The sequence below is a fragment of the Typopeltis vanoorti genome, chromosome 8 (genome assembly GCF_054136105.1).
Source record: "Typopeltis vanoorti isolate ZY-2024b chromosome 8, IOZ_Tvanoo_1.0, whole genome shotgun sequence".
Classification (NCBI taxonomy): Eukaryota; Metazoa; Arthropoda; class Arachnida; order Uropygi; family Thelyphonidae; genus Typopeltis; species Typopeltis vanoorti.
Window position 1 is genome coordinate 139,498,756 of NC_143556.1, and position 24,624 is coordinate 139,523,379.

Sequence of the window (24,624 nt, forward strand, 5' to 3'; positions counted from 1 at the left end):
AAACCCAGAAAATGACACTATTAGAGACGCAGTCCTTATTCATACAAGTTGTTGAACTGGAATCCTTGATGAGCTGTTAGTACTGCCTTAAGTAAATTGAATAACATAAATGCGTTTAAATAATCTCGTTGCTTCATTAACACTTCGAAAGCGGAACGCTGGGAACATTAACCCCTTTTAAATGCATGTAATTACCATGAAAACATGCTGTAAACTAGATGTGTTCAATGCGCAGCAAATGGGATCCATTCAGGTTCTTGTCATTGTGTGGCGAGATTTTTTTAATACTTTAAGGCACTGACATATATTGAAAATACATGTGAGCATATAACCGCGCACTAAATGCTTTATTTAGTGAGATTTTAGATATATTTTTTAATTTAGTACAGTAGATGGAGAATTAGATAATCTTGTTCTAATCATCACCCATAGTACTTTTGTCCAAGCCACTTCATGCCTCCAGTAATCAGGATGGTGGTTTTTCCCTTTCCTAACATGCTAAATTCTCGAGCACGGTGGTCAATAGCGATTACGTTTCTTTAACAAATTAGGGGACTCCTTGTATTTCTGTTGATTTTAAAATCGCCCTTGATTATTCTATACCATATCAATCTCGAAAATCTCTCTTTGATATTTTTTATTGAGATTCAGGTGTTCGAAACCGAAATCTTTTGACATTTCAAGTGCTTAAAATTTCAGCAGACATAATGTAATTCTATACATTTCTTAATATTATTCTCAGGTAACAATAAATTACGTAAACGTTAGGGGGATGCAAGAAGTATTTGATGAAATATTGAATTCTGTTTACTTTTTAGTGATGTTTCTTTTTGTCAGTCCCATCCAAGGAAAATCCTACCGCATATTAGTACCATAGGTAAGATGTGATTTGGTTTCTAGGGCGGTATTGAGGAATACCACCATAAAAACCAAAACATGGAGCGTTTTCAGCTAGACAGAAATCCATTTTTGCTGCCTAAATGAACTCTGTGTGTGTGTGTGTGCCTTGTTGCTTTTCTTTTCTTTCCCTTCTCTCTTTCTCAGTATGAAGTTTCTCCCATTTGTCACACGCTAATGAGAGATTGATATTTACTTATTTTATTTATTATATTTATATTTGATATTTATTTTATTTATGCAACCGTTAAAATAGCGCAGTTAATTTTCTTACTATTTGATAGGAGAACTTTTACTTGAAATAATATATATATAATAAAAACACTCGATGCATACTCTGGATAAAGTTTTTTTTTTAATCAGCGCAAGTGTAATGTGTCGGCAAGTAACTCTTTATTATTTTTAAGACTGACGGTAAATTATGTATCCATTTCCTTTAACCATTGATCCAAAGTATTCTTAAAGCCAAGAAGCTGGCCTTGTTATGAATTTAATTTTCATAATGATAGGGCTCTTAATCCTATCTCCATAGTTCTGTCATTGCATTTAAGTAGTGTTTTCGTAGAAGGAAACAAATTTGAACAGACATTTGAACACACACACACACACACACACACACGTTCACATGGTTCAACAACCTTGGATTCTTAGAAATCTAATCAATATATTTCTAATAGGGCAGTTGTTAATATTGTCTGCTTTCACTTTTCGCTCTGTGCTTTTTCTAGTGGGTTTGTGAGTCTTGCAGAAATGCTAATTTTCCAAATTCCTGACACCGTTTGACTTAGTCGTGTAAGACAAGATAACTTATCTTTGGTTGAATAACTCTTATAAAGGTTTTTCACGGCCTAGAATCGACTCGTAACTCAGGTCTTTCTATATAAAAAGTATATTATATAATCCTATGTTGAAGAAGTCCATGGTGACCGATTTTCTTGACGATGCAGCAATTTAAATTTCTTTGTTTGGTTGTTTATTATCTAACAAACGGTTCTGTTGTCAGTTGTAAGATAAACAGCAGATAATCTGTTTGTTTTTTTCCCGAGTGGCCTTCTTTCCTTCATAGAGGTATTATTACGTTTTCTTAAGAGTATAGATTTTTTTGGTCTCCTGCTTCGTATACCACTAAGTTAAGTGGATTGAGGTTGGAATTGAAATCCGTACATTTTTAATATGGCTTTATTCCATGTAATGTAAATTTAGATTGCAGCAAACTGCTTCATTCTAAATTATGAAAGTAACATAAGAATGTTGTTTCTAGATGTTATTAAAAATATTAATTAGAAATGGGTCGTCTTTCTCAGTTTCTATTGCGTGTATTATGACATTTATCTGAAGTAAGCTTTATCCATTTTCTCCGGAATGGTGATTATTAATACACCTGAATGTCACATATGTGACATTTAGGTTTTATCAGTACCAAAAGATTTTGTAGTTTGTATCCTTCTGGGAAGTCGCTAGTTCAGGATTTCATCAGGAAGAAGAGTTCACCACTTGGGATACTGATGCCACCCTTGTGGTCATCTTCATTTTATTCAATAAAATTTCATTTTATTCAATAAAATGAAAATGATCACTAGGAGCGGACGATTCATGGAAACATACGCATGTGCTATCTCCAACAAGGATATCAGTCTTTTCGGAAATAATCTACTGATCATTATTTCCTCTTTCTATCCTTTCTACAGAGAAGAAATTGAAATTCACAATAGGGATGACTTTAACCCTCACACAAATTGTTGCCACCCCCTTTTGCACAGTGACTCCCGCAGCTGCATAAAACACATGCCCTTCGGAAAGATTTTTCCACCTGGAGGTTATGTACGGTGGTAACTCCTCTTCCTCAAGAACCACCAACTTCATTTTTTTTTTTTTGCAACCACCACTACGTATTGAAACCGCTCTCCCTTTCTTTCATTTCCAATCATTTAAAATTGCACTTCAACAATCGTTTGGCTTCGGATATGTATTTCTAATTGGGTAATTAGATATAGTGATACCGCTGCCTTAGATCCATTACTTCTAAAACTCTCCAGAAATAATGAAAACTCCTAGTGCACGAGGTTATTTTCTGGGAGTGGATTGATCATGGTGCACAAAAAATACAGTATTAAGGCTGAACGAAGAATTTCTTGATTCACGGCATCCCTTATTGACGATTTATATTATAATGAGATCGATTGTGGAGATTTGTAGGAGTTAGCAAAAAATTCCCTTTACAGCATTTATTTTTCATTGTTTAGAAATAATTTATAACCATCATCCATAAATGTGATGGTTATTGATATATATTATACTGAAATGGAAGAGGTCCGTGACTCTCCAGAGCAGACGTAATAAAGATGCTTGAAAGAATGAAGTAGGGATGATGATTCACGTTGAACTTATTGCTGCCATGTAAACAAACAAAAAATCTTGCGCCACAATTTGTATGTTTGCCTCTCTTGAACTTCCATCTTCTTCATATGCTCTTTTGGTTAGATGGATTACGAAAGGGGGGGGGGGCTGGAAAGTTCTGATGAATACCTAGAACAAAAATGATATTAAATTAAAGAAACTGATATAACCACAAGAAGAACATACTAGTACCATAATTATGAAGTGAAGTAACTTATTTACTTATATTCTCGTGGGTTCCTTCTTGTAGTTACATCAGTTGCTTTCATATAATTTTTGTTCTCGTTGTTTATCAGAACTTTCCACACCCCGACCCTCATATGATAAAACTTAGTATTCAGCATCTTAAGTAAAACATTTAGAGCTCTGGAACAGAATTAGGATGAATGGCACCTTTAGAAGCTTTCGATTGCATACATGTTCAATTATTGTCTCCTAGTTCCAGTATCCCTGGTGTAGAACACGTTATTTTTTAATCATTTTTAACCACAATCCTTATAAACCCAAGGGTTATAAAAACTTCTTGTATGTATACAAGAAGTTTTTCATTTATTATCTATTTATTAAAAAATAATGAATATTCATTAATGTATTCATTAATTGTTTCCTAATGTCCAATTATTTATTAATTTACGTAATTTAATTTTAATATTATGTCTAGTTAAACAGTTCGTTTGAAATATCAGCATTGTGGTATTCTACAATTTTGTGGAATGAGTCAATACGAAGAAATACTAAAGAAAAGCGTGAACCAGTTATGGTTTACGCTTGTCTTCATTGGGAATATTTCATCAGTATGCAACAAGTTACGCTCTTCGCGTAACGTTCAATCGGCTACTGAATTATATTCCCGTATAAAATAAACGAATTAATGTTCTACTGGATTTCTAATTTTCAAATGGTTGTTTTTCATGTGTGCGAAATCGGGATACGAAAAATTATAATTAAGAAGCAAAGTGGTTTATATATATATATATGTAGAAAGTATTTTACCTTGGGTATAATACTTTTATACATAATACTTTCTACATTTATATCTCCTCCTGAGATTTTTATTTTAATAAGGTTAAAACACCTTATGGTAACTTGTTCTGGTAAAATACCTATGAGCTCTGTATTACTAAAATCTTGGTATTTCTAGCCTGGCTCCCACTGATGAGACCTCAATTAAGGTCGAAACCGGTCTGGGTAGTGGTCCCCTTGCCTTTAATACAAAACATCATACATCTCCTCTAGGAGATGTGCTTTGCATTAAGGGTAAATATTAAGATTAATGATCAGAGCTTATACTATTTTACCATGAGTTGGCTTAGTCTTGCACTACCTGTAGGATCAGCTAGACTTGCAACATTTGTAGGCGCAAACTTGACTTGTTTGTCTGTTCGCTTACTTGGGAAATGGAGTAAAACCAGGTTTAAAATAGCTTGGTAACCTTAACATATATATATATATATATATATATATATATATATATATGTATGTATGTGTGTATGTATGTGTGTGTGTGTGTATGTATGTGTGTGTGTGTGTAGAACGTTTTTTACCTTGGGTATAATATACGTTAAAGATACCAAGCTATTTTAAATATAAACCTGGTTTTAATCCATTTCCCAAGTAAGCAAACAGACAAGAAAGTCGAGTTTGCGCCCGTAAGTAGTGCAAGTCTGGGTGACCCGCACGTATTGCAAGTCTTAGGCAACTCGTGGTAAAGGTGGAATAAGCTCTGATCACTATTCTTAATATTTACCCTTAATGCAAAGCACACCTCCTTGAGGAGATGTATGATGCTATGCATTAAAGGCAAGGGGCCACTACCCAGACCGGTTTCGACCTTTATTGAGGTCTCATCAGTGTGAGCCAGGCTTAGAAATACCAAGGTTTGTTTTTTGTTTTTTATTTGCTTACTTGGGAAATGGATTAAAACCAGGTTTATATTTAAAATAGCTTGGTATCTTTAACATATATATATATATAAGAAATTGCACCGTAAGAAAGCTCAGAAATGTATTTCTTTTTGGCCGTAAGTATTTCGTTTGGAATAAATCAGGTATGAAATCAGGTAAGTAACTTTCAATGTAGGTGATTATTACTTTTCTGTCGATATTGTTAATCATGCTACAGATATCGTGCTATTGAATTCTTGAATTCAGGATGGTTTCCGTTTCCCCCCAACAAAATTCTCACCGCAGTTTGAAATGCAAGCCTGATAAATGATCTAGATTTTATAAACACTTTTCTTGTTTAGCAGCAAGTAATATGTAAGCATACTTGACTTTGCAAGTAGTGATAAACTCGAATATGTTACTGTGTTTCTGTGTGCATGTGGAAAAGGCACAGGCATGTTGAATTATCGTGAAATTAATACAAAATTACCAGGATGTTTAATGAAAAGTCATAATTTTTTTTCGAAAAAGGTATGTACATTTGCCAATCTCATGTTACAAACGAAACAACCAGCATTATTACTTCTGGCACAGATAAGGAAAAATTGTGCGACCACAGTATTCACATCAACTTCAGCGGTATCCCCGTTACATCTCCACAAAGGTGTTTCAGTCACGTAGCAGGGACTCTTCCTGAGCATCCATTATTCTCCGGTTTTACTCATGACTTGAACTTGAGCAGGCTCAATAGCATATGATTCGGGTTCAGACTGAGAATCTTTCACATCTCCTGCGGACTGAAATTCACTGTTACTTTGAAATGAACTTAGATCTCCTTGTGAATTGGAATACTGATGCCGGTAGCCTGGTCCACTAACTCCTATAGAGTAGTTAGGACGGGAAAATTCTGGTTTAGGATAGGAACCTGGTCGTCCATTGTATTTAGACGAAAGCCCATCTGACTGCTGTTCTTTATAAGCTGACGATATAGCCACTGATTGATGAGCCACCAGCGGTGCATTTATTCCTGGACGTACTGGTTCTGGGACGGAATAAGGTGGAAGTGGTCGATAGCCAGGACCTCCTTTAAGATTTGCATTCGGATGACTAGGATCGGGATCTTGGTATGGAGGAAATACATAACGACGCGTATCTGCTTGAGGACTACGCGATCCTTGATAAGTTTCCAGTTGTGATCGGGTTGGATAGCTGGGAGGCAGAGGGTAGGAAATGATTGCTTTACCACTCACTTGTCTTGAGGGAGTTAATGGTTTTTGTACCGCAGGATCACGGACTGGGGAATAGGAATGCTGTCTCTGTGGTGAGACTGGTTTGGAAGGGGTTATTAATGGCTGGTATTCTTGAGACTGCGGATAAGATATCTGTTTCTGACTCTGAACAGAATGACTTGGAGTACGAGACGGTTGGTAAGCTTTTATATTAATATCCTGATGACTGGACGGGCCTGCAGGATAACCCGCTGGCTTCACTTGTCGTTGAGGTGGTGCAGGATAACTTGGAGGCTGGGGACGATATCCGGTACCTCCCTTGATATTCGCATTGGGATGACTGGAGGGATCAACGGGAGGAAATGCAGGTTGCCTAATTTGAGATGAAGGACGAGGTGAGGGTTTTCTAGCAGGTGGCAGAGGATAACTGGGAGGTGACGGACGCTCGTATACTCCTTTTATGCTTGTATCGGGACGATGGATTGTTTGAGCAGGCTGTCTTACAGGAGGCCTTACTGGCTGTCGGACTGCAGGGTGGCTTGGAGGTTGAGGTTGTTCATATCTATCACCACCTTTAACATTTGAATTGGGACGAATCTGCTGTTGAACAGGCGGGAAAGCCGGCTGCTTTACTGGTGACGAGGGGTAGGATGGTGGATGTCTAGAGGGTGGCGCTGGAGCAGGGAAACTGGGTGGTTGTCTTGGTGGTGGAGCAGGAAAACTGGGTGGCTGTCTTGGTGGTGGAGCAGGAAAACTGGGTGGCTGTCTTGGTGGTGGAGCCGGGTGACTAGGAGGTTGGAAAACAGGACCTCCTTTGACGTTTGCATTAGGATGGGAAGGAGGAAAAACTGGCTGTTTAGCCGGAAGCGAAGGCTGCCTAATAGGCTGGCATCCACCAACTTTATCACTACAGCTAGGATAGCCTGGTCGTTGAACAGCAGAAGGCTGACAACCAGCTTTTCCACCACAACCGGGGTAGCTTGGCCTGTGAATAGCAGAAGGCTGACAACCTACTTTTCCATTACAACCAGGATAGCTTGGCTGTTGAACATCAGAAGGCTGACAAGCTTTTCCATTACATCTGGGATAGCTTGGCCTTTGAATAGGAGGATGTGTTTGTCTTATATGTTCAGAGGGACGAGACGGTTGGCGAGGGGGTGAAGGGCGAGGAGAAGGAGGCTGATATGCTGGACCTCCTTTAATGTTGTAATCGGGATGAGTTAAATCCTGAGCCGGTGGAAACGTTTGTCTTATTTGAGATGAAGGATACGATGGTGGTTGTCGAGGAGGTGGAGGAGGGGGTGGAGGTGGAGGCTGATACGCCGGACCTGCTTTAATATTTGCATCGGCTTGCCTTTGGGGATAAGCAGGCGGAAATGCTGGTTGCTTTATTTTTGTTGGTGGCTGGCGTAGAGGCTGCCTGGGTGGGGAAGGTGGAGGGGGTGGAGGTGGATATACTGTTCCCTTGATATTTGGATCTGGATAAGAAGGTTCTCTTGGTGGGGGGAAAGATGGAGGTTTTATTTGCGGCTGTGGGAGTGGTGGCGGTTGTTTAACTCTTTCCGGCAGAGTTTGAGGTTGTGGAGGATACTGTGGAATTCCTTTTACATTTTCATTCGGATGGACTTGCTGTGGTTGTGGGAAAGATGGAGGTTTGGGAGGAACACGTACTGGTTTGTATGGCACTTGTTCTCGTATGTGACCCGTTGGAGGTTGAAATGACGGCGGCTTTACCTGAGGCTGACGTGGTACAGTACCTGTCACTTGAGGCTGGTAAACAGGCTTCTGAATGAATTGAGATCTTGGAGGATCTTTGCTAAGATTTTCATTAAGGCGATAGTAATTTATAGATTCATCGCATTTCACATTATACCAATGATCACAAGCCAGAATTCTTTGATTAAAAATGGTTCCCTCTCCACATCGGAAACTCTCCTTTCTGGCGTCGAAACACACGTGGTATACCTGCAAGATTACATGGAAAAAAACAGAGATTTCATCATCCAGAAAATATATTGGAATTTGGAAATATTTTAAAATCAACAAATCTTATAACATGTATGTTTCCTATATTTATTCATAAAAATGCAAATGTATTAACGTGTTTATGTATATCAGTACAAACTATTCGTCCTCTATACATATTTTTTACAGAACAGAGCATTCACAAGAGCCACATCCCATAATCCTATCTGTCAGAAAGACCAGAATCAGGTTTGAGACTCCAGGCACTTTTGTAGGTATTTTCAACTGAAGGTGAATTAGTCAGTGCCAAATGGTAGTGTGGAAGTTTTCTTCTTCTTGAGATACACGCAGTTTTAAGTAAAGAAGTCGCTGCAACTTCGTCTAACCTCAACGGGTGTACAGGATATGATAGAACTACATGAAAAACTTAGATCCTTACTAACTTCCTGTCTACAATTTTCCTCCAAATCAATCTGTTACCTGTCAAAACTCCATTATTAGGTCTTATATTTCTGTCTTCTAAGGCACTTTTTACTGTATCAATCCACCTATATCTTTTTCCTGACAACTTACTCAGAGAAACGTTTGAAGCAGTAAGTTCTGTTTGCATTGCTCCTACAGTCTGATGATACGTAACTATGGGAATGATTACCGAGAAGTTAGTTTTATTTATTTTCGTAGAAAGAGAGATTTGCTACAGCGGTATCCATCCTGTTTTTGTTCTTGAGGACACAAAATATTGAAGGAGCCCTTTCAATTGCACCATGGTAAAAACAGAGCACCGTATTACTGACCACGATTCTTAGTTTCTTCTGTACAAGGTTTTACCATGGCATGAATATGACGATTTTTGGGAGACTAACCTAAGAAATTTTTTTTGCATTTTTCTTCATGGGTATCATAATCACGCGAGTTTCAATTATCCTCTTTATATCAGAAATTAATACAGAACAAACAGTGTAAAATAAGAACGAAATATGCCCACTTTAATCAATAGGTTTTTAAAAGATACGTTTATTAAACATAAACATGGACCGCAAATATGTGAAAGAAACGTTAGTCCATGAAAAATATACTGTATGAAATAATTAGTGGATAAAAATTTTAACTACTTTTAATTCAAACAATGTAAGAACTTAATCAATGAATTTGATTTATAGATTTTCATATTCTTAATATTTCTGTGTGCACTTACTCTACCATTACAAACAACAAGCATTACTGATATAGTCATAAAATACGAGAGCATATTTATAGTGAAGTTACTTTGCATTTCCTAATTCAGTCCGCAGAATTTTCTATATAAATTGAGTTAGCCAGTCTCATACGGAGGGAAAAGAACTTAATTCTGGTCGCACTTCCTTAGTTGCATCGCCCGTGGTTCCAAATAACAGTCCATGTCGGCATACTTGTAGTTCCATGATGACTTTTTCGACATATGATTTTAATTGAAGTAAAGTAGATAAAAATACAGCTTTTTATCTCAGTATAATAAACTTTAGTGCTAATATTTCTCTTTTGTAATATCATCGTTAGAACGAAGACAGCAACAAGACTAAACATTAATGAATACTGGAACTTAGCCATTTAGATAACTAAGTGAAATGTAAAATGCGATTCTGTGTGTGTGCTAGCTATAATATTCAAAAATTATGTTCTTGTTTTAATTCTTCATAAAGTTTGCCTGTGAAGTTTCTTCACGACTAGGCTACTTGTATACAGAAACCGAATTCACATCAGTTGCTCCATTATTCCATTATGATGTGGAGTTAACATCCTCCGTATATACGCAGCCCAGTCATGAAGATACTTAACGCACAAACTTTGTTTACACATGGTAAAGGATTAAAACAAGGATATAATTCCTGTCTAGTATACTTTATAGACAAATAGAAAAAATCGCTGCTTTGTGTTTAGAACGCATGTGTCTGTACTAATGCTATATATCCTATATATGTAATAATGCTAGGATCCATCCAGTTCCCTTGTAATTAAAGTATCCAAGAAGGCTAGTGCCCATCCTTTCTCCTCCTCCACAGTAAAACTAATTGGGAGATTCACGTATACAGTAAGCCCACATATATAAGCAGATACCTACATGATCCTTCACATTTCCATCCTGCCCTGAAACTTGAGCCTCCAGGGCAGAGCGAATAATGTGAATTTCTTTTGTATCCATTTTGTTGGAATGATGTAAGCAGAGCATGTCCTTCCTCAAGACCAGCATTACACCTGGAACAACAACTTGTTCCTGTTGTTCCTCGCCAAGCTCCATAAAAAGAACAACATACCTCCATCCCCTAAATAGATTATACAGGTATATATATATATATATATATATATGTAGAAAGTATTTTTACCTTGGGTATAAATATGTTACAGATACCAAGCAATTTTAAACCTGGTTTTACTCCATTTCCCAAGTATACAAACAGACTAAAAGTCAAGTTTGTGCCTGCAATTGATGCAAGTCTAACTGATCCCACAGATAGTGCAGGACCAGGGCAACTCGTGGCAAAGGTGGAACAAGCTCCGATCACTCATCTTAATATTTACCCCTTAATGCCAAAACACATCTCCAAGAAGGGGATGTATGATGTTTTGTATTAAAGGCAAGGGGCCACTACCCAGACCGGTTTCGACCATTATTGTGGTCTCGTCAGTGGGAGCTAGGCTAGAAATACCAAGATTTAGTAATACAAGAGCTTGTAAGTATTTCGCCAAAACAAGTTACCATAAGGTGTTTTAACCTTATTAAATAAAAATCTCTGGAGGAGATATATAAATGTAGAAAGTATTTTTACCTTGGGTATAAATATGTTACAGATACCAAGCAATTTTAAACCTGGTTTTACTCCATTTCCCAAGTATACAAACAGACTAAAAGTCAAGTTTGTGCCTGCAATTGATGCAAGTCTAACTGATCCCACAGATAGTGCAGGACCTTATATCCAAGGTAAAAATACTTTCTACATTTATATATCTCCTCCAGAGATTTTTATTTAATAAGGTTAAAACACCTTATGGTAACTTGTTTTGGCGAAATACTTACAAGCTCTTGTATTACTAAATCTTGGTATTTCTAGCCTAGCTCCCACTGACGAGACCACAATAATGGTCGAAACCGGTCTGGGTAGTGGCCCCTTGCCTTTAATACAAAACATCATACATCCCCTTCTTGGAGATGTGTTTTGGCATTAAGGGGTAAATATTAAGATGAGTGATCGGAGCTTGTTCCACCTTTGCCACGAGTTGCCCTGGTCCTGCACTATCTGTGGGATCAGTTAGACTTGCATCAATTGCAGGCACAAACTTGACTTTTAGTCTGTTTGTATACTTGGGAAATGGAGTAAAACCAGGTTTAAAATTGCTTGGTATCTGTAACATATATATATATATATATATATATACTATACCCTTTTCCGGCATCAAAGATCGACGCATAAACTGGGCTCCCACCTGAAACAACACAGAATCAATACTGTATACAACCACTAAATAATATTTTCACCTTCCTGATCCCCTTGTAGTGTGGAACTCGGTATATATCAGAAACCAAGGGCTAACTCTCTATTAGAAAGGCTACTTTAATGACTACCTTATTCAGAAAAAAGAACATTAGAAAATACATTCGGTACAGACGATGAAAAAACCTGACTAGCACAATGCTTAAGAGAAAGACCATTTCCTAGATACACGTGAGCATTAATAACAGAAGTTACCACAAAGAGCGCCAGTCGCTCTCCAATCGCGTGACTGTGCATGCTCGAAAGGTCATTTCATTCTGTCTTCACTGATTGTGTATATTGTTCAAGTACCCCTGATAATGCTAGCTTGAGCTATTTCAATGCCTGCTGTAGATTATTAATTTTAATAGTCAATTGTTCATTTGCATTCCTATTTCCACGTAGTTTTGTTCCAGAAACTTTGACATGAATTGTACAAGAATATAACTTTCTGCAATTGTTGATTAAAACTCTGAGATAAGCGAGTGCCGATTTTGAGGCATTTTTATAATGCCCAGCATTTTCTCTTCAATAACTTTAGAAGAAGAATGATATGGTGACAAAAATTCAACTAATTTATTTTTGCACCAGTGGAAAAGTGAGACTGAATCACTTCAAGAATGACTTTTGATAAAATATATTTTATATTCACTACAAACATGGGTTTTTGCTCATCTTTGGCTGCTATATTTCGAAATGACGATGGATGGAAAATAATAAATGAAATCAGACTGAAACGTAGTCCTGCGATAAAAATTTGCGATATCCATATCAGCTAATAATAGCTTTCGGCAGTAAAAAAAAAAAGCATACAAAAAAAATTAAAGTTCAGATGTTCTGGCCTCAGTTACTTCGGCGTAATCGAAAACAACCGAGCCCATTCCCGACATTCTTTAAACTCGGCAGGTAGCTTTGAGATTTGAAAGGTACGACAATCAATTGATCGTCATATTTATTCAGGAGTGAACCGCTGACTTCCTAAATGGAAAATATTCCGGTTACTGTACGATAACCAAGTAATCAACGCATTACTATGGAATGGAATTGCAGCGGTTAAACGTTTTTCAAATAAGGAATATTTACATAAAGTTTATTATATTTACATTGCCGAGTTTAGCGTGTTACAGCGACTTCTTCAAGAGAAAAATAAGCAAGACATTATACAGTAGACCGCAACAAATGACGGTAATCTACGATGTCTTGATGGAGGAAGATAAGATTCCCAAAGATTGGAATGAGGTTCTATTAAATCCGTGTTTGATAAGCTTGACAATAGTAAAATACTTGTCGGCACGGTTCTGTTCAAGGTTGATTTTACATGACTAACTTACTGATGCTTCCCGGAGGAGTGACGACTGGTATTTCTATGAATAATGGACATGACCCAGATATATTTGGCAGGACTGCTTTCGTTAATATGACAGGCAACAAGCTGCTCTGCGAGTTATTCTATATGGCGATAACTAAATTGCTGGCTAGAAGGATGACAGACTGGTTGGAGATAGTTAGGTGGTGATACCTATAAGAGGAGTATGAATGGTGTTTATCAGTGTTCTTTGTTGGGTGGCTTGGTGTTTTAAATATTAAATAACGAGCTCAACAGAAACTATCTAAAATCTAACAAGAAAAAAATTATGGAAGTCGAAATAAATGGAGTAGAGTGTTCCCTTGAGGCTACGATGTAGGAGGGAACTATATAGTTCAAATCTAGATTAAAAGAAATGAAGGATAATATTTCATGCCATTTACTTTTGCATACAAAAGTAAATGGCACTAATACATTCTTCGTATTCAAGTGATCGGCGTTTCTTCTTGACACGAATATCTATTAATTTTTAACAGCATTTACAATTAGATCAAATATCAGCATTCGGAATATTCAAAAACATATTGAATGGGTCCTAGTAGCTGAACTTGTCTTTAATTCTTGTCCACTGAATGCAATAGCATCCAGTGTTATTATGCCTGTTGTCGTAAATGGAACTATTTTCTGCAAAGTGAACCACTTCACTAAATTATGCCACCAAAACATATCTTGCGTTCTGGAAATTGATTGGGACAATACATCAATTAAAAGATTCCTTTTGAGTAGATTCTATTCAAAGAGAATACTTTGCAATATTTTTCATCATATAATGATCAGAATTGGCAATGCCATGTTATTTATCTTTACTTCACTGCTATTTATGGCCTCCCAATGCATGAATTCTATTTTGGCAGATATAACTCAGTTAACTAAATCTTCGTTGTCGCTCTCTTCCCCATTTTAAAGTATATTAGCAAGCCTTCCAGCTACTAAAATAATCAAAATGCAAATCGAGAATGCGTGATAAGCATCTAAATATAATTCAAGTTGAGAGCTTAAATGGTCTAGTTTAGCGTCATTGGAGTGTTATTTTATTTGTTTTTCATTTTATTCGCGTGTTTTCCAGTCTAGTAAATATTCAGGCATCATACCTCACGAGTATTTGCGCCAAGGTTTGAGAAACATCGCTCTAAAAAAACTGTTGAGGAATCATTCTAAATGTGTCAGTAGAAAGGTCAATATGAAGTTGTTCTGCTTTTCTTGTTGTATGAATATTGTTAGGCATATTTTTATTTAATTTCTTATAGAATTCTGGTGTTATATGCGTGAAGATTCTCTAATTGCTTGCGTTCTTACTCGTATCAGTACTAGTAGTTTGACATGTGCTTTGTTGACTGGGAAGTTAGACCATTCATATATAGGGTGTCTTTCTCTTTTCCAAGTGTATCTTAATTGTTTTGCTTTACTGCTGGTTACAAATCAACTATGAATATTCACAGTTTGCTTAATTAAGCCATGAATTTAATTAATAACGCTTTCACATCTGCAGAATACAGGAAGTATTCTCCAGACCACGAGAACGTAGGAAAGATGGATTGCAATACACATCGCAACAGGTCGAGGACCTAAGGCAGGAAGAAGAGTTTATTATTACATAAATTCACATTTTAGTAATGTTAGTACGAAAAATCGCAACTGTATAATTTAAACATTGATTAAAGTTGAATGTGCTCGTCTTTCATAGGTTCGGAATTGCATGCTGACCCAAAGTGTCATGTGAGATCGATAAAGAACTCTAGGATCGCCGACCTGTTCCGGAATTTTGTTTGCTTTAAATAAAATTCTTATAAAGCTGGTTTAATAAGAGAAAATGCAATATAATACCAGAATGAAAGGAACTCAACTGCACAAGCGTGCCAATATGTGGATGCGTACAGGATTTTGAATAGTAATCGCACAAGAAAGTTATAAAACCCATAGTTCCTTAAGATCTAAGTAACATCTAGAGCATGTGTATGAGATGGACGTGTTGATTTAAAGCCATCTACAGTTATATGTTTATACCAGAAAAATTAGTAATCCGAAATAAAATACCCGATTTTATCTAAGAATTTGGACAGAATCATAGATAAGAAAAGTGAAAGTTCACTTTAGAGACGACAAGCACAGAGTCCTAGTTTCGACCCAGTATAGCATCTTTGGTACTAGCCAGAATGTCGGGTGAGAACCAGATGAATGTACATTGACTAGTTGTCACGCTGAAGAAAGGATAGTCCAAAATATTCGACTCGTCATAAATGTGAAGAGTATGCCTAGAAGGACAAAAAGTGTTATCCGGGCCACTTCAGGAATCTACACGCTATTAAGGTGGATGCATTTCAGGTTCATCTACAATACAGTATGAGGTGTGTGTGTGTGTGTGTGTATATATATATATATATATATATATATATATATAAACATTCATAAACAAAATAAATAAACTGTAAATAAGATAAATAAACATTTTTCCCCGATCATTATATATGCTGTAATAATACTCATACGTTAAATCAAATAATTAAATTCTGTTTTATTTGGCTACGTTTTTTAACTTTATATAATCTATATAAGAGTAATTTTTTACTCTCTGTAGATACATTTTCATTCCTATTAAATCACTCATAAGCTGGTTTACTGGAATTTAATTTTTCGAAATATACGGATATGTGCAAGTGTAAACGAATAACAGATAAATATAGGATTAAGTAATGGTATATATTAAAATGTATACTCAAATTTTATGTCAAACTTTAAATGTATTTTTAAGACGGTTTTAAAATGGGAGCCAGAAATAAGCGCGAGATATATCATTTATGGGGCATCTTCAAATGATATCAAATATTACGTGGATAAAAGAATGATATCACGTGGATAAAATAATATAATAGAGAAGAGATTGACATAAAATTATGTCACGGGACAATGAAAAGTAGAAGCATTTTTTCGAATTCTTCCGATTAGAAAGCCAATATTTTAAACGTCTTATAGTTCATTATATAAAGTTAAAAAACGTAGCCAAATAAAACAGAATTTAGTTATTTGATTTAACGTATGAATATTATTACAGCATATATAATGATCGAAATTATAAAAGTATTTATTTGGAAATTTTAATATGAATTTCCTTTTTGACGCAAATACACGTTATTAATCTTGTGACGTGATATGGAGAAGTAGGTTAATCTTACCTGACACTGGGCTTCTACGTCAGCGTACAGTCCAGGAACATAAGCTTGATCCGAGCACCGGAAGTTTGTTTTAGGAATATCGGTTATTATTCCCTTTATATATCCGTCATGCTGTTGTACATCACTGAAACTTGCAAACAGTCCTTTTGGGTTTCCCCCAGGGTCGCCTTTGTTACCCTGGCCTTCAACCTCCGAACTCTCGCCAACAATCTGCCACCCATTGTTTCCTTCTTGACCTGCCTGACTGCCGTACCGCTTCACCTGAAATCAGAAAGACATATATAATTCCCTTAAGAGAAAATATATAGATGGAATTAACTTAGAATTATCTTTAGATTTGATTAAAGAAAATATAATCATGCGGACTGTCTGATTCCCGTTCCTTACATAAACATGTTGACTCCTCTTCTGTTATCTTGTAGTTTGCACGAATGATTTCATGTCATGGCATTACAGCCGACTGGATATCATAATGGCTACACTGCCTATTGTCATTCTCGTTCTGATTTAAAATGCGAGTCTTTTCTTTTCTTTCTTTGTGGTATTGTTTTCTCGCGAAGTAAACTCATTCAAGAGCTAGTAGAAATCCTACTTTGGGAAAACTGTTAATTTATTCATGCCACATCTCTGAATATTTAATGTTATTGTCTTAAGAATGACGGCATTTCATAATGTCCTCTTTTACCGAATGCCCCGGTTTTTGATCGCAGGTTTCGACCCAAATAACAAATCCTAAACAAAGTTGTTTATTTTTAATGCGTTTCTTTTTTGACATTCCTTCATTACAAAACTCTTATTCCACGCACTGTGTTTCCCACTATGGATGCGCAATCCTGCGAATGCTTATATTTTTATTGTCAGCTATCTTATAGTCCTTGACAAATACATGGGACTATTTTCTCTGTAATCCCATTATAGAGAAATATATCTTTGTATAATTCTATATGATGTAAAAATATATCATAGAAATATATTTCTATGATATATTCTTCCATTATATCTCTGATAGTCTAACAATCTAGGTCGATGTCCTAGTTATCATTCTAACGATCGTTTTGTATAAATAAAATTAATTTACTTAAATGGTTAGACAACATACTTGCTCGTTTCTCATCTGTACGACACATACAGGGATAACCATCCTGTTTGTGAAAGTTTCTTAAAGATCCCTAAAATATCTTATTCGCATCTCACATGATTTAAACAGATTTGATCCCTTATCTGCTACGGAATCTATGTAGGATTTTCAGTCAGTGCCTTTTATCAACACACTCTACGTGTATTAAGTGTATTAAATGACGAATGCATTATAAGAATAGCAACATTATTAAATGAAAACGTACAATCATTAGCCACATAATAATCACGATATACTTTCAGCTCCTACGTTCTACAACGATGAAAGGCGCAGCATTTTTTATACCTTTTAAAGCAAATGCAGTTCATAACATACTTTATTCACTATATAATTGCACTAACAAATCAACGCATTATTGTTTAGCTTTCGCCAACGATATTCTCAATGATTATCGGCTTAATCTTTACTGGTAAACGAGCCTTCGTAGATCAGTCGGTATAGACTTTGGTCGGAAGGACCTTGGTTCGATTCTTGTCTATGACGTGAGGAACCTTTATCTGGTCTCTTTCAACTAAAGTTGAGTTAGCGGGTCTCATACGGAGGTAGATTATTTTTTCACCCGGAAAATCTGGTTTTTCGTCCCTCACAATAGGCAAACCGGCCCGGCGAACACACACACACACACACACGGTCTTAGTCATAAAATCATCATCATCAAATTACTAACATGTACCCTCAAGGGATGTACAGGATATTATGATAGTACTACATGAAGAACTTAGGGTCATTACTAATTTCCTATCAACAATTTTTATCCAAATCAATCTGTTACCTGTCAAGACTCCAACATTATCAGATCTTATATTTCTGTCTTCTAAGAAATTTTAGAAACACTTTTTACTGTATCAATCTACCTATATCTCGGTCTTCCCCTGTGTCGTTTTCCTGCCAACCTGGCAGAGAACACTTGTTTTGCTAATCTTTCCTCTCCCATTCTGTGTAAGTGACCATAGCACCTGAGATTAACTCTGCTAACACATTTCTGGATGCTGACAATGTAAAGTTCTTTCCTAATATCCTCATTTTTAATATGAGGATATTGTAACCATCCATTCACGCCTCTAATCTTTCCCAGGACTCTGAGGTCTCTAGTCTTTGGTCAAATGTTTTATTTCTAACCAAGCATCAGGTCCATAAGTTAAAATTAGCTTGAACACTGTCTTGTATACAGCTAATTTAGTGTTTTGACTAATTTCTCTTCTATTCAATATACATTTATTCAGTTGACTTCCTACCATACCAGCTTTGTTAATTCTGCTGTCCATTTCCATATTTCATTTACCATCTTCACTAAAAATCGCGCCTAAGTAGCTGAAATGTTTCACTTGTTCTATAGGTTCTTCATTCACGATGCAGTTGACATTTTTTCAATGTTTATGCCTATTATTCATTGTATGTGTCTTGTTATTGTTGATTTTCATACCAAATGATAGTTAAAGCTATAAAAAAGTATCAGCTTTTTTTTTTCATTTACGTCAGGAATCTTGCAGACTTGTAGTGGATTTATTTAAAGGTATGACATCATCTGCATACAGTAAAGAGCTGAGATTGACATCTTCAATTTTGATATCAGGTTTAATACCGCATTAGATAAAATTTAGATTACCTGACAAGAATAAATAATAAATTTCCGAAACCGGGAAGGGCATTACACCTATAGTAGAAAAGAGGTACTGATCGGTAATAGAGAAGCTGACACCCTGTCAGTAATTTGTGTAATAAGTAACAGCAAGCTGTTACTTACTGCTTAATTACTTTATCATTATTGCTACAGAGATAATGATAACACGGATTAAACACCACCCTTTCGCACGTTTGGCGAAGTTGTAAAAAAAAATTAGCTTTTTTTTTCAATTTTTTTCTCGCTCGTTTATTCACTTCATTGTTCCAACTTAATGGCCAGTCAGCATGTCGTTATAGCGATGTATGACATCGAACAATGAATGAAAATTAGCATAACTTATAAGATTAGGCGCGATGATTAGATTACAGTTAATTGAAAACAGTAAGTGAATATAATAATGAAGTAGCTTTTAAAACATTGCAAATCTTTTTCCGAATCAAAAACAAATACGTTCGAAAAAAAATTATTTTGGACTGTTTATTTTTTCCCACATGTGAACTTGTTTTTTTTGTTACCTTCGCTTAACAAATTGCTTAAAGTAAAATTTCAGAGATATAGAGATATTAGGAAATGAACACTCTAGCTGTCTCTTCCAACAACAAAAAAGTATACACACACACACAGTGTACACTGATTTTGACGTCTATGACGAATGAAGTCAGTAGTGTCCTCCTTCCTCATCGACACCCATTTCAGTAAATAAACAAGAGGGAAAGACATTTTCCTCTTTGGTTGGAAAGACCAGGGCTGAAAACATATCAAAGATCCGAGGGACTTCTGTAGGCATTTTCAACGGAACTGAATTATTCATTCGTAGAGGAAGGTGGGTGGAGCAGCTGTATAAGCAACTGCATGGTACGAGTATCCAACTCATAAAAACTGATTGCATTATTAACTTCAGTGATGTTTGAAGTTTTCCCATAGCATTCTATCACTTTGATAGCCGAATGGATAGCATCCCTTCTCTCCAACAAACCAACACGTGTAGCGTCAAATCACACTGCGTCCGAGTCGAACCTTTCAGGTGAACCTTTTAGATAGTCATCACTATCTAAAAATAGTGATGACTATCACTATTTTTAGAAGCTTTATGCACTCTGAAAAAGTTCTATATTTTGTCTCAGCAATGTTCCTTTCTAAGGATTATTTAACTTTTAGAAGAGTTATAATCTGCCATAGGTGGGAACTTGTTTTAAGTTATATGACAGTAATTGCATATTCAGGTAACTTGAATATTCATTGAAAGATGCTTAAAAATTTGAATAGAATAAATGATTCCCTGTAGAGAATATATGAAATAGATGAGCAAAAACAAATCAACCTATTCTCATAAGATGGGTCCTCTCAAGCGGATGATGTGTCGCTGTTAATCGATTCAAAAGATCTTGCGTGAAACGTGCCAAATTCGTCATATTAAGTAAATTAAATCAAATGAAAAACTAAAATAATATAAATAGTGATTATTAAATTTAAATGAATTTAAATTCATTGTGCTTGAAATAGCAATGATCCGACTTTAATGACACACACAAAAAGTTATACTTTAAAAATAACTAAAAGTTTGAATTCTGCTGGAGTGGCTTCGTATTCAATTCGATGCAAGCCAAATGTTGTTTAGTTGTTTCTGGTAAAAAGGTATGCACTGTGGAAGCGGGTGAATTCTTAACTTCTTCAAATATTTCAGTGGGATGGTGTTGTTTTAAGACTGCACTTTCTTACTGTCATTGGCATTTTCCTACTTTGTTTTGTAGGACCAGTTCCTTGAAACAAGAAGAGTATTCGTCATGCACTCGTCCTTCACACAACGCCTCTCTACATCTCTGCCGAAGGAGAAAGGAAGTAGTAACCTTCCAGACAAGGCGAGGCTGAATGTACGTGCGGGTGTGGATTAGGATTAGCGGTCCTTGTCTTGAAGGAGGAGTCCCACAGACTTCCTAACGCGGTACCAGTGGGAAGTCTTAACACTGTGTAGGTAAGGTCACGTCATATTAGCATCTACTAACAGCTGTTTGGATTTTATGTTTTGAAATTTCCTTCCCAAGTTCAATGCAGGACACTTCACATTTTTGCAAATACCATTATGGAACAAGGAAATAGTATAGATCCATGATATCTGAATAAAAATTCTGAATAGGGAAATTTTTCGATTAGTCTGGCTGTGATCGCCTAAGGAAGAAACAAGAATCGAAGCCTTCCATACTTTTGAAGAGAACATAGTTTGAAGATTAAGATCCACTCCACTGATAATTATGAATATTAATATGCGGTTGTGACTTTTTTATTCTGCATTTAAATTAAGTGTTTATAGTAAACGCAGTCAAATTATACATGGAATGTGTGCTAAACCTCAATTTAATGTTCATTCAATATATATAAGTAATCAGTTACCAAAAAAAAAAAAAGTAAAAAGAGTAGGCTGAATATTCAAGGTACAGTAAATGTACGATTCATGTATGCGCAACGAAACTTGAAGTATTCTAACTGTTAGAACGTTTTCTGCTTCGTGGTAACTTCATTTGTGATATTCAGGCATTTTTATTCATCATAATTCAAACTGTTGCAGCGCCTCAAGCGCGAAAAGGTACAACTTTTCGATGTGCGCAATCGTCCTCAACAGTTCGACATTTTCTTTTGGCAAGTTATATGAGAGTGAATCTCCTTCACTTCGTGAGTTCGGTGTTAAAAGAAAAATTACAAGTATATATCAGTTATGTTATCATGCAATTATTGTTGACAGTCCAAATTAAGAATAAGTACCACGGCATTAAATAAATACAAAGGTATGATATTCATTATGAATAATTTTAATCACTGAGAACAATTTACAGATAATTTTTTTTCAAGGCATAACTTCTATTTGCACACATAATTAATTTAAACTCAGAATGATTATATTTTATTAATTCACAGTTGATATCATAAAATAGGAATTGATTTCTTATTTAGAAAGGTAATGTTACTTACCCTCTCCGTTCCTAGAGAAGGTACGGTTCCTGCAAAAGAATGGGAAAAAATATGTAAACAACATGAGTAATCATGTGATACCAAGCGTGTCTGGTAGCACCTAAAATCTAAAGAGGAAAATGCTTTTCCTGGCCTTGGGAGTGTCGAGTATTGTTTTATCGGAAATGTGTTTTTCTCTTGTTAAAACGGCGGAAGCAGGTTCACTTAATGACCTCAAGATATAATAGTAGTCACGTGATCCACATGCCAGATTGTCGAGGGAGAGTAGTTGAATGAAAAACGATGAGAAAACTTCTTTTATATTGCTCATCTGGCCTAGATCGTCTGTTAACGATATTGGTAGACGCTGGCAACAGAATAATAATTTCTTAGGTTTATCTTTTTCAGACTAAACTTACGACTTACTTCCTGCTGTTGTTACAGTACAATGTCATCATTAAAATTTATATTTTTCAATGAAGTCTACTGGTGAAGGTAGTTTCACCCTCAAACTAGTCTAATAGACTGGAGTTTTTATACTTTCTCAGACCATAATTGTGGTATAATATTTGAATGTATATTTCGAATCTCAGTTCTTAATATGGACGATGACTATTAAGAACTGAGATTCGAAGTATACATTCAAATATTTATACCACAATTATGCTAGTTTATTCTTAATGACAATAAGAAGAAAGAATTAAATTACCAAACCACATTTATTTCCCATATGGACTTTTATCGTCAGATTAATTGAAGAGTGTACAGTGGGCATAAGTTCTCATGCAATTAAAGTTTCACCTATTAGAATTTCTCCAAATGAAAAAGAAATTTGCTCATTCAGCAACCATAATCTATTCTGTTACAAATGTCTTGACGGAATGGATGACCTCAAACGAAAACTAAATTAGATAAGACAAAACATCCTAAGAAATCGAAATTAATCTTAGTTTTGAATATTATTGCGATCTTTTGTAACAATAAATTCAAATTTATTTTTTTAATTTCCTATTTTGTCGTATTTTGATATTCACGACTGGAATGGGGGGGGGGTGATGATCTACTAAGTAATGTATGCTTTACTGACGCGTTTGAAGAGAATATTAGCTATTCCTGGTGTAGCACTTATTTCAGAATTGTCTCCCATCATCAAAACAGCGACGTTATTTGAAATATTGCATTTATTGTTCCCAGTGTTCTTGTTCTTAAATATTTCAATAAGCCTTATTTTTCATCATTGCTTGTCTAAATTGAAACCAAATTAGTTATCATAGTAACTATTTATTTAGTTAGAATAAGTTCCATCGCACAATCATTATTTCTTTGATTATTTTGTCAAGAAAGGAAACGTGTCATAATCGAAATGCATTTTGAAAATGCTCTGCTAAAGAGCTGTTTAGCAAGAATTTCATATCGCGTAATTCTGTAACTTTGATCATGTGGTGAGACGCTCCGACTTAGTATAGATACTTGGTAGAGAAGAATGTGCTGCTGAAAATACTACCTGACACCCCTTAAATGCAACATTATTGATCAAGTCGCAAATAAGGTTTTGGCTTTGAACACGTTATTTGCAACACGAGTCGGAATATCTCGCAACTTATGGTTTGTACTATATTTTTCGATAGACTATGCATTCATTTTCAACAAAGTTAACTATGTAACCTAGATGGGGACACTCTTGGAATGTGTCCCTAGAAACTTATTGCTGTTTCTTATGCAAATCTTATCTTGAATATGAACTCTGCAAGTTCAAAAATTCGCTGCACAACATTTTAATCAGTGGACACGTTATACGACGAAATGTTCAACTCCACTTTTCGAACTGAAACAGCTGCCCAACTTTTTGGTCAATGGTTCTAAATTAAAGACACCAGAGCTTCATTCTAGGAAAGCCGATATGTCAATTGTTTTATGGGCACTATAAATTTCATATCGTTCATGTGCAACCACTGAGCTTATTTCAGGATTTCCGTAGTCCTAATTTGCAATGTAGTTAGACTCAAATCCGACCTTTTTTTTGTAATCATTCTTTCCGTAATTAATTAGTCAATTGCAAGAAAAATGAACATTCCACCAAAGAGGTCTTCGACGAACATCACCATTTTACAGACATGAAAGACGCACCATGGCTCAGGGGGTGCCCCTTCATTTATCGAACTGACCAACTTACTTAGCCTGTTTTATAAACAATAGATTTTAGTTATGTAAATTGGCATCTCGCCCACAGATGGTTAATTTCCAAGTTTATTTAAGCTAGAGGATACCTTTGCCTTCTTTGTAGCCGTTCACCCTCCAGGTTTTTACCGATTAGTGATATGTATCAGTTGAGTTGATCGCCTATTACTCTACTTCTCGCAAAAAACAAAACATTACTTGGTAGTTATTCTCGATACAAATCCAGGCCACCTTTGCTTAGAGAGTCAGAAAAATAGCGGAAAAAGTTAGCACTATGTCGGTCAAAGATAATATGCAGTTTTGTCCTGAATACAAATATGGACTCATT

At 35.8% G+C, this 24,624-nt stretch overlaps 1 protein-coding gene and 1 long non-coding RNA gene across 4 annotated transcripts in view; one reads left to right on the plus strand and one right to left on the minus strand.

Moving 5' to 3' along the window:
• LOC150104384 (uncharacterized) overlaps positions 1-24,624 on the plus strand; it is a 756,755-nt gene that overhangs the window by 448,284 nt on the left and 283,847 nt on the right. The gene's annotated exons all lie outside the window — the stretch shown is intronic.
• The window catches only part of LOC150104386 (uncharacterized), a 55,523-nt gene continuing 36,580 nt past the window's right edge, over positions 5,682-24,624 (minus strand). Inside the window, exons 3-5 of the mRNA XM_090396971.1 lie at positions 22,140-22,168; positions 16,414-16,674; positions 5,682-8,371 (exon numbers count right to left, since the gene is read on the minus strand). Coding sequence (XP_090253097.1) covers positions 5,882-8,371; positions 16,414-16,674; positions 22,140-22,168 — 2,780 coding nt within the window. The 3' untranslated portion in view covers positions 5,682-5,881. The remainder of the gene's footprint in view (positions 8,372-16,413; positions 16,675-22,139; positions 22,169-24,624) is intronic.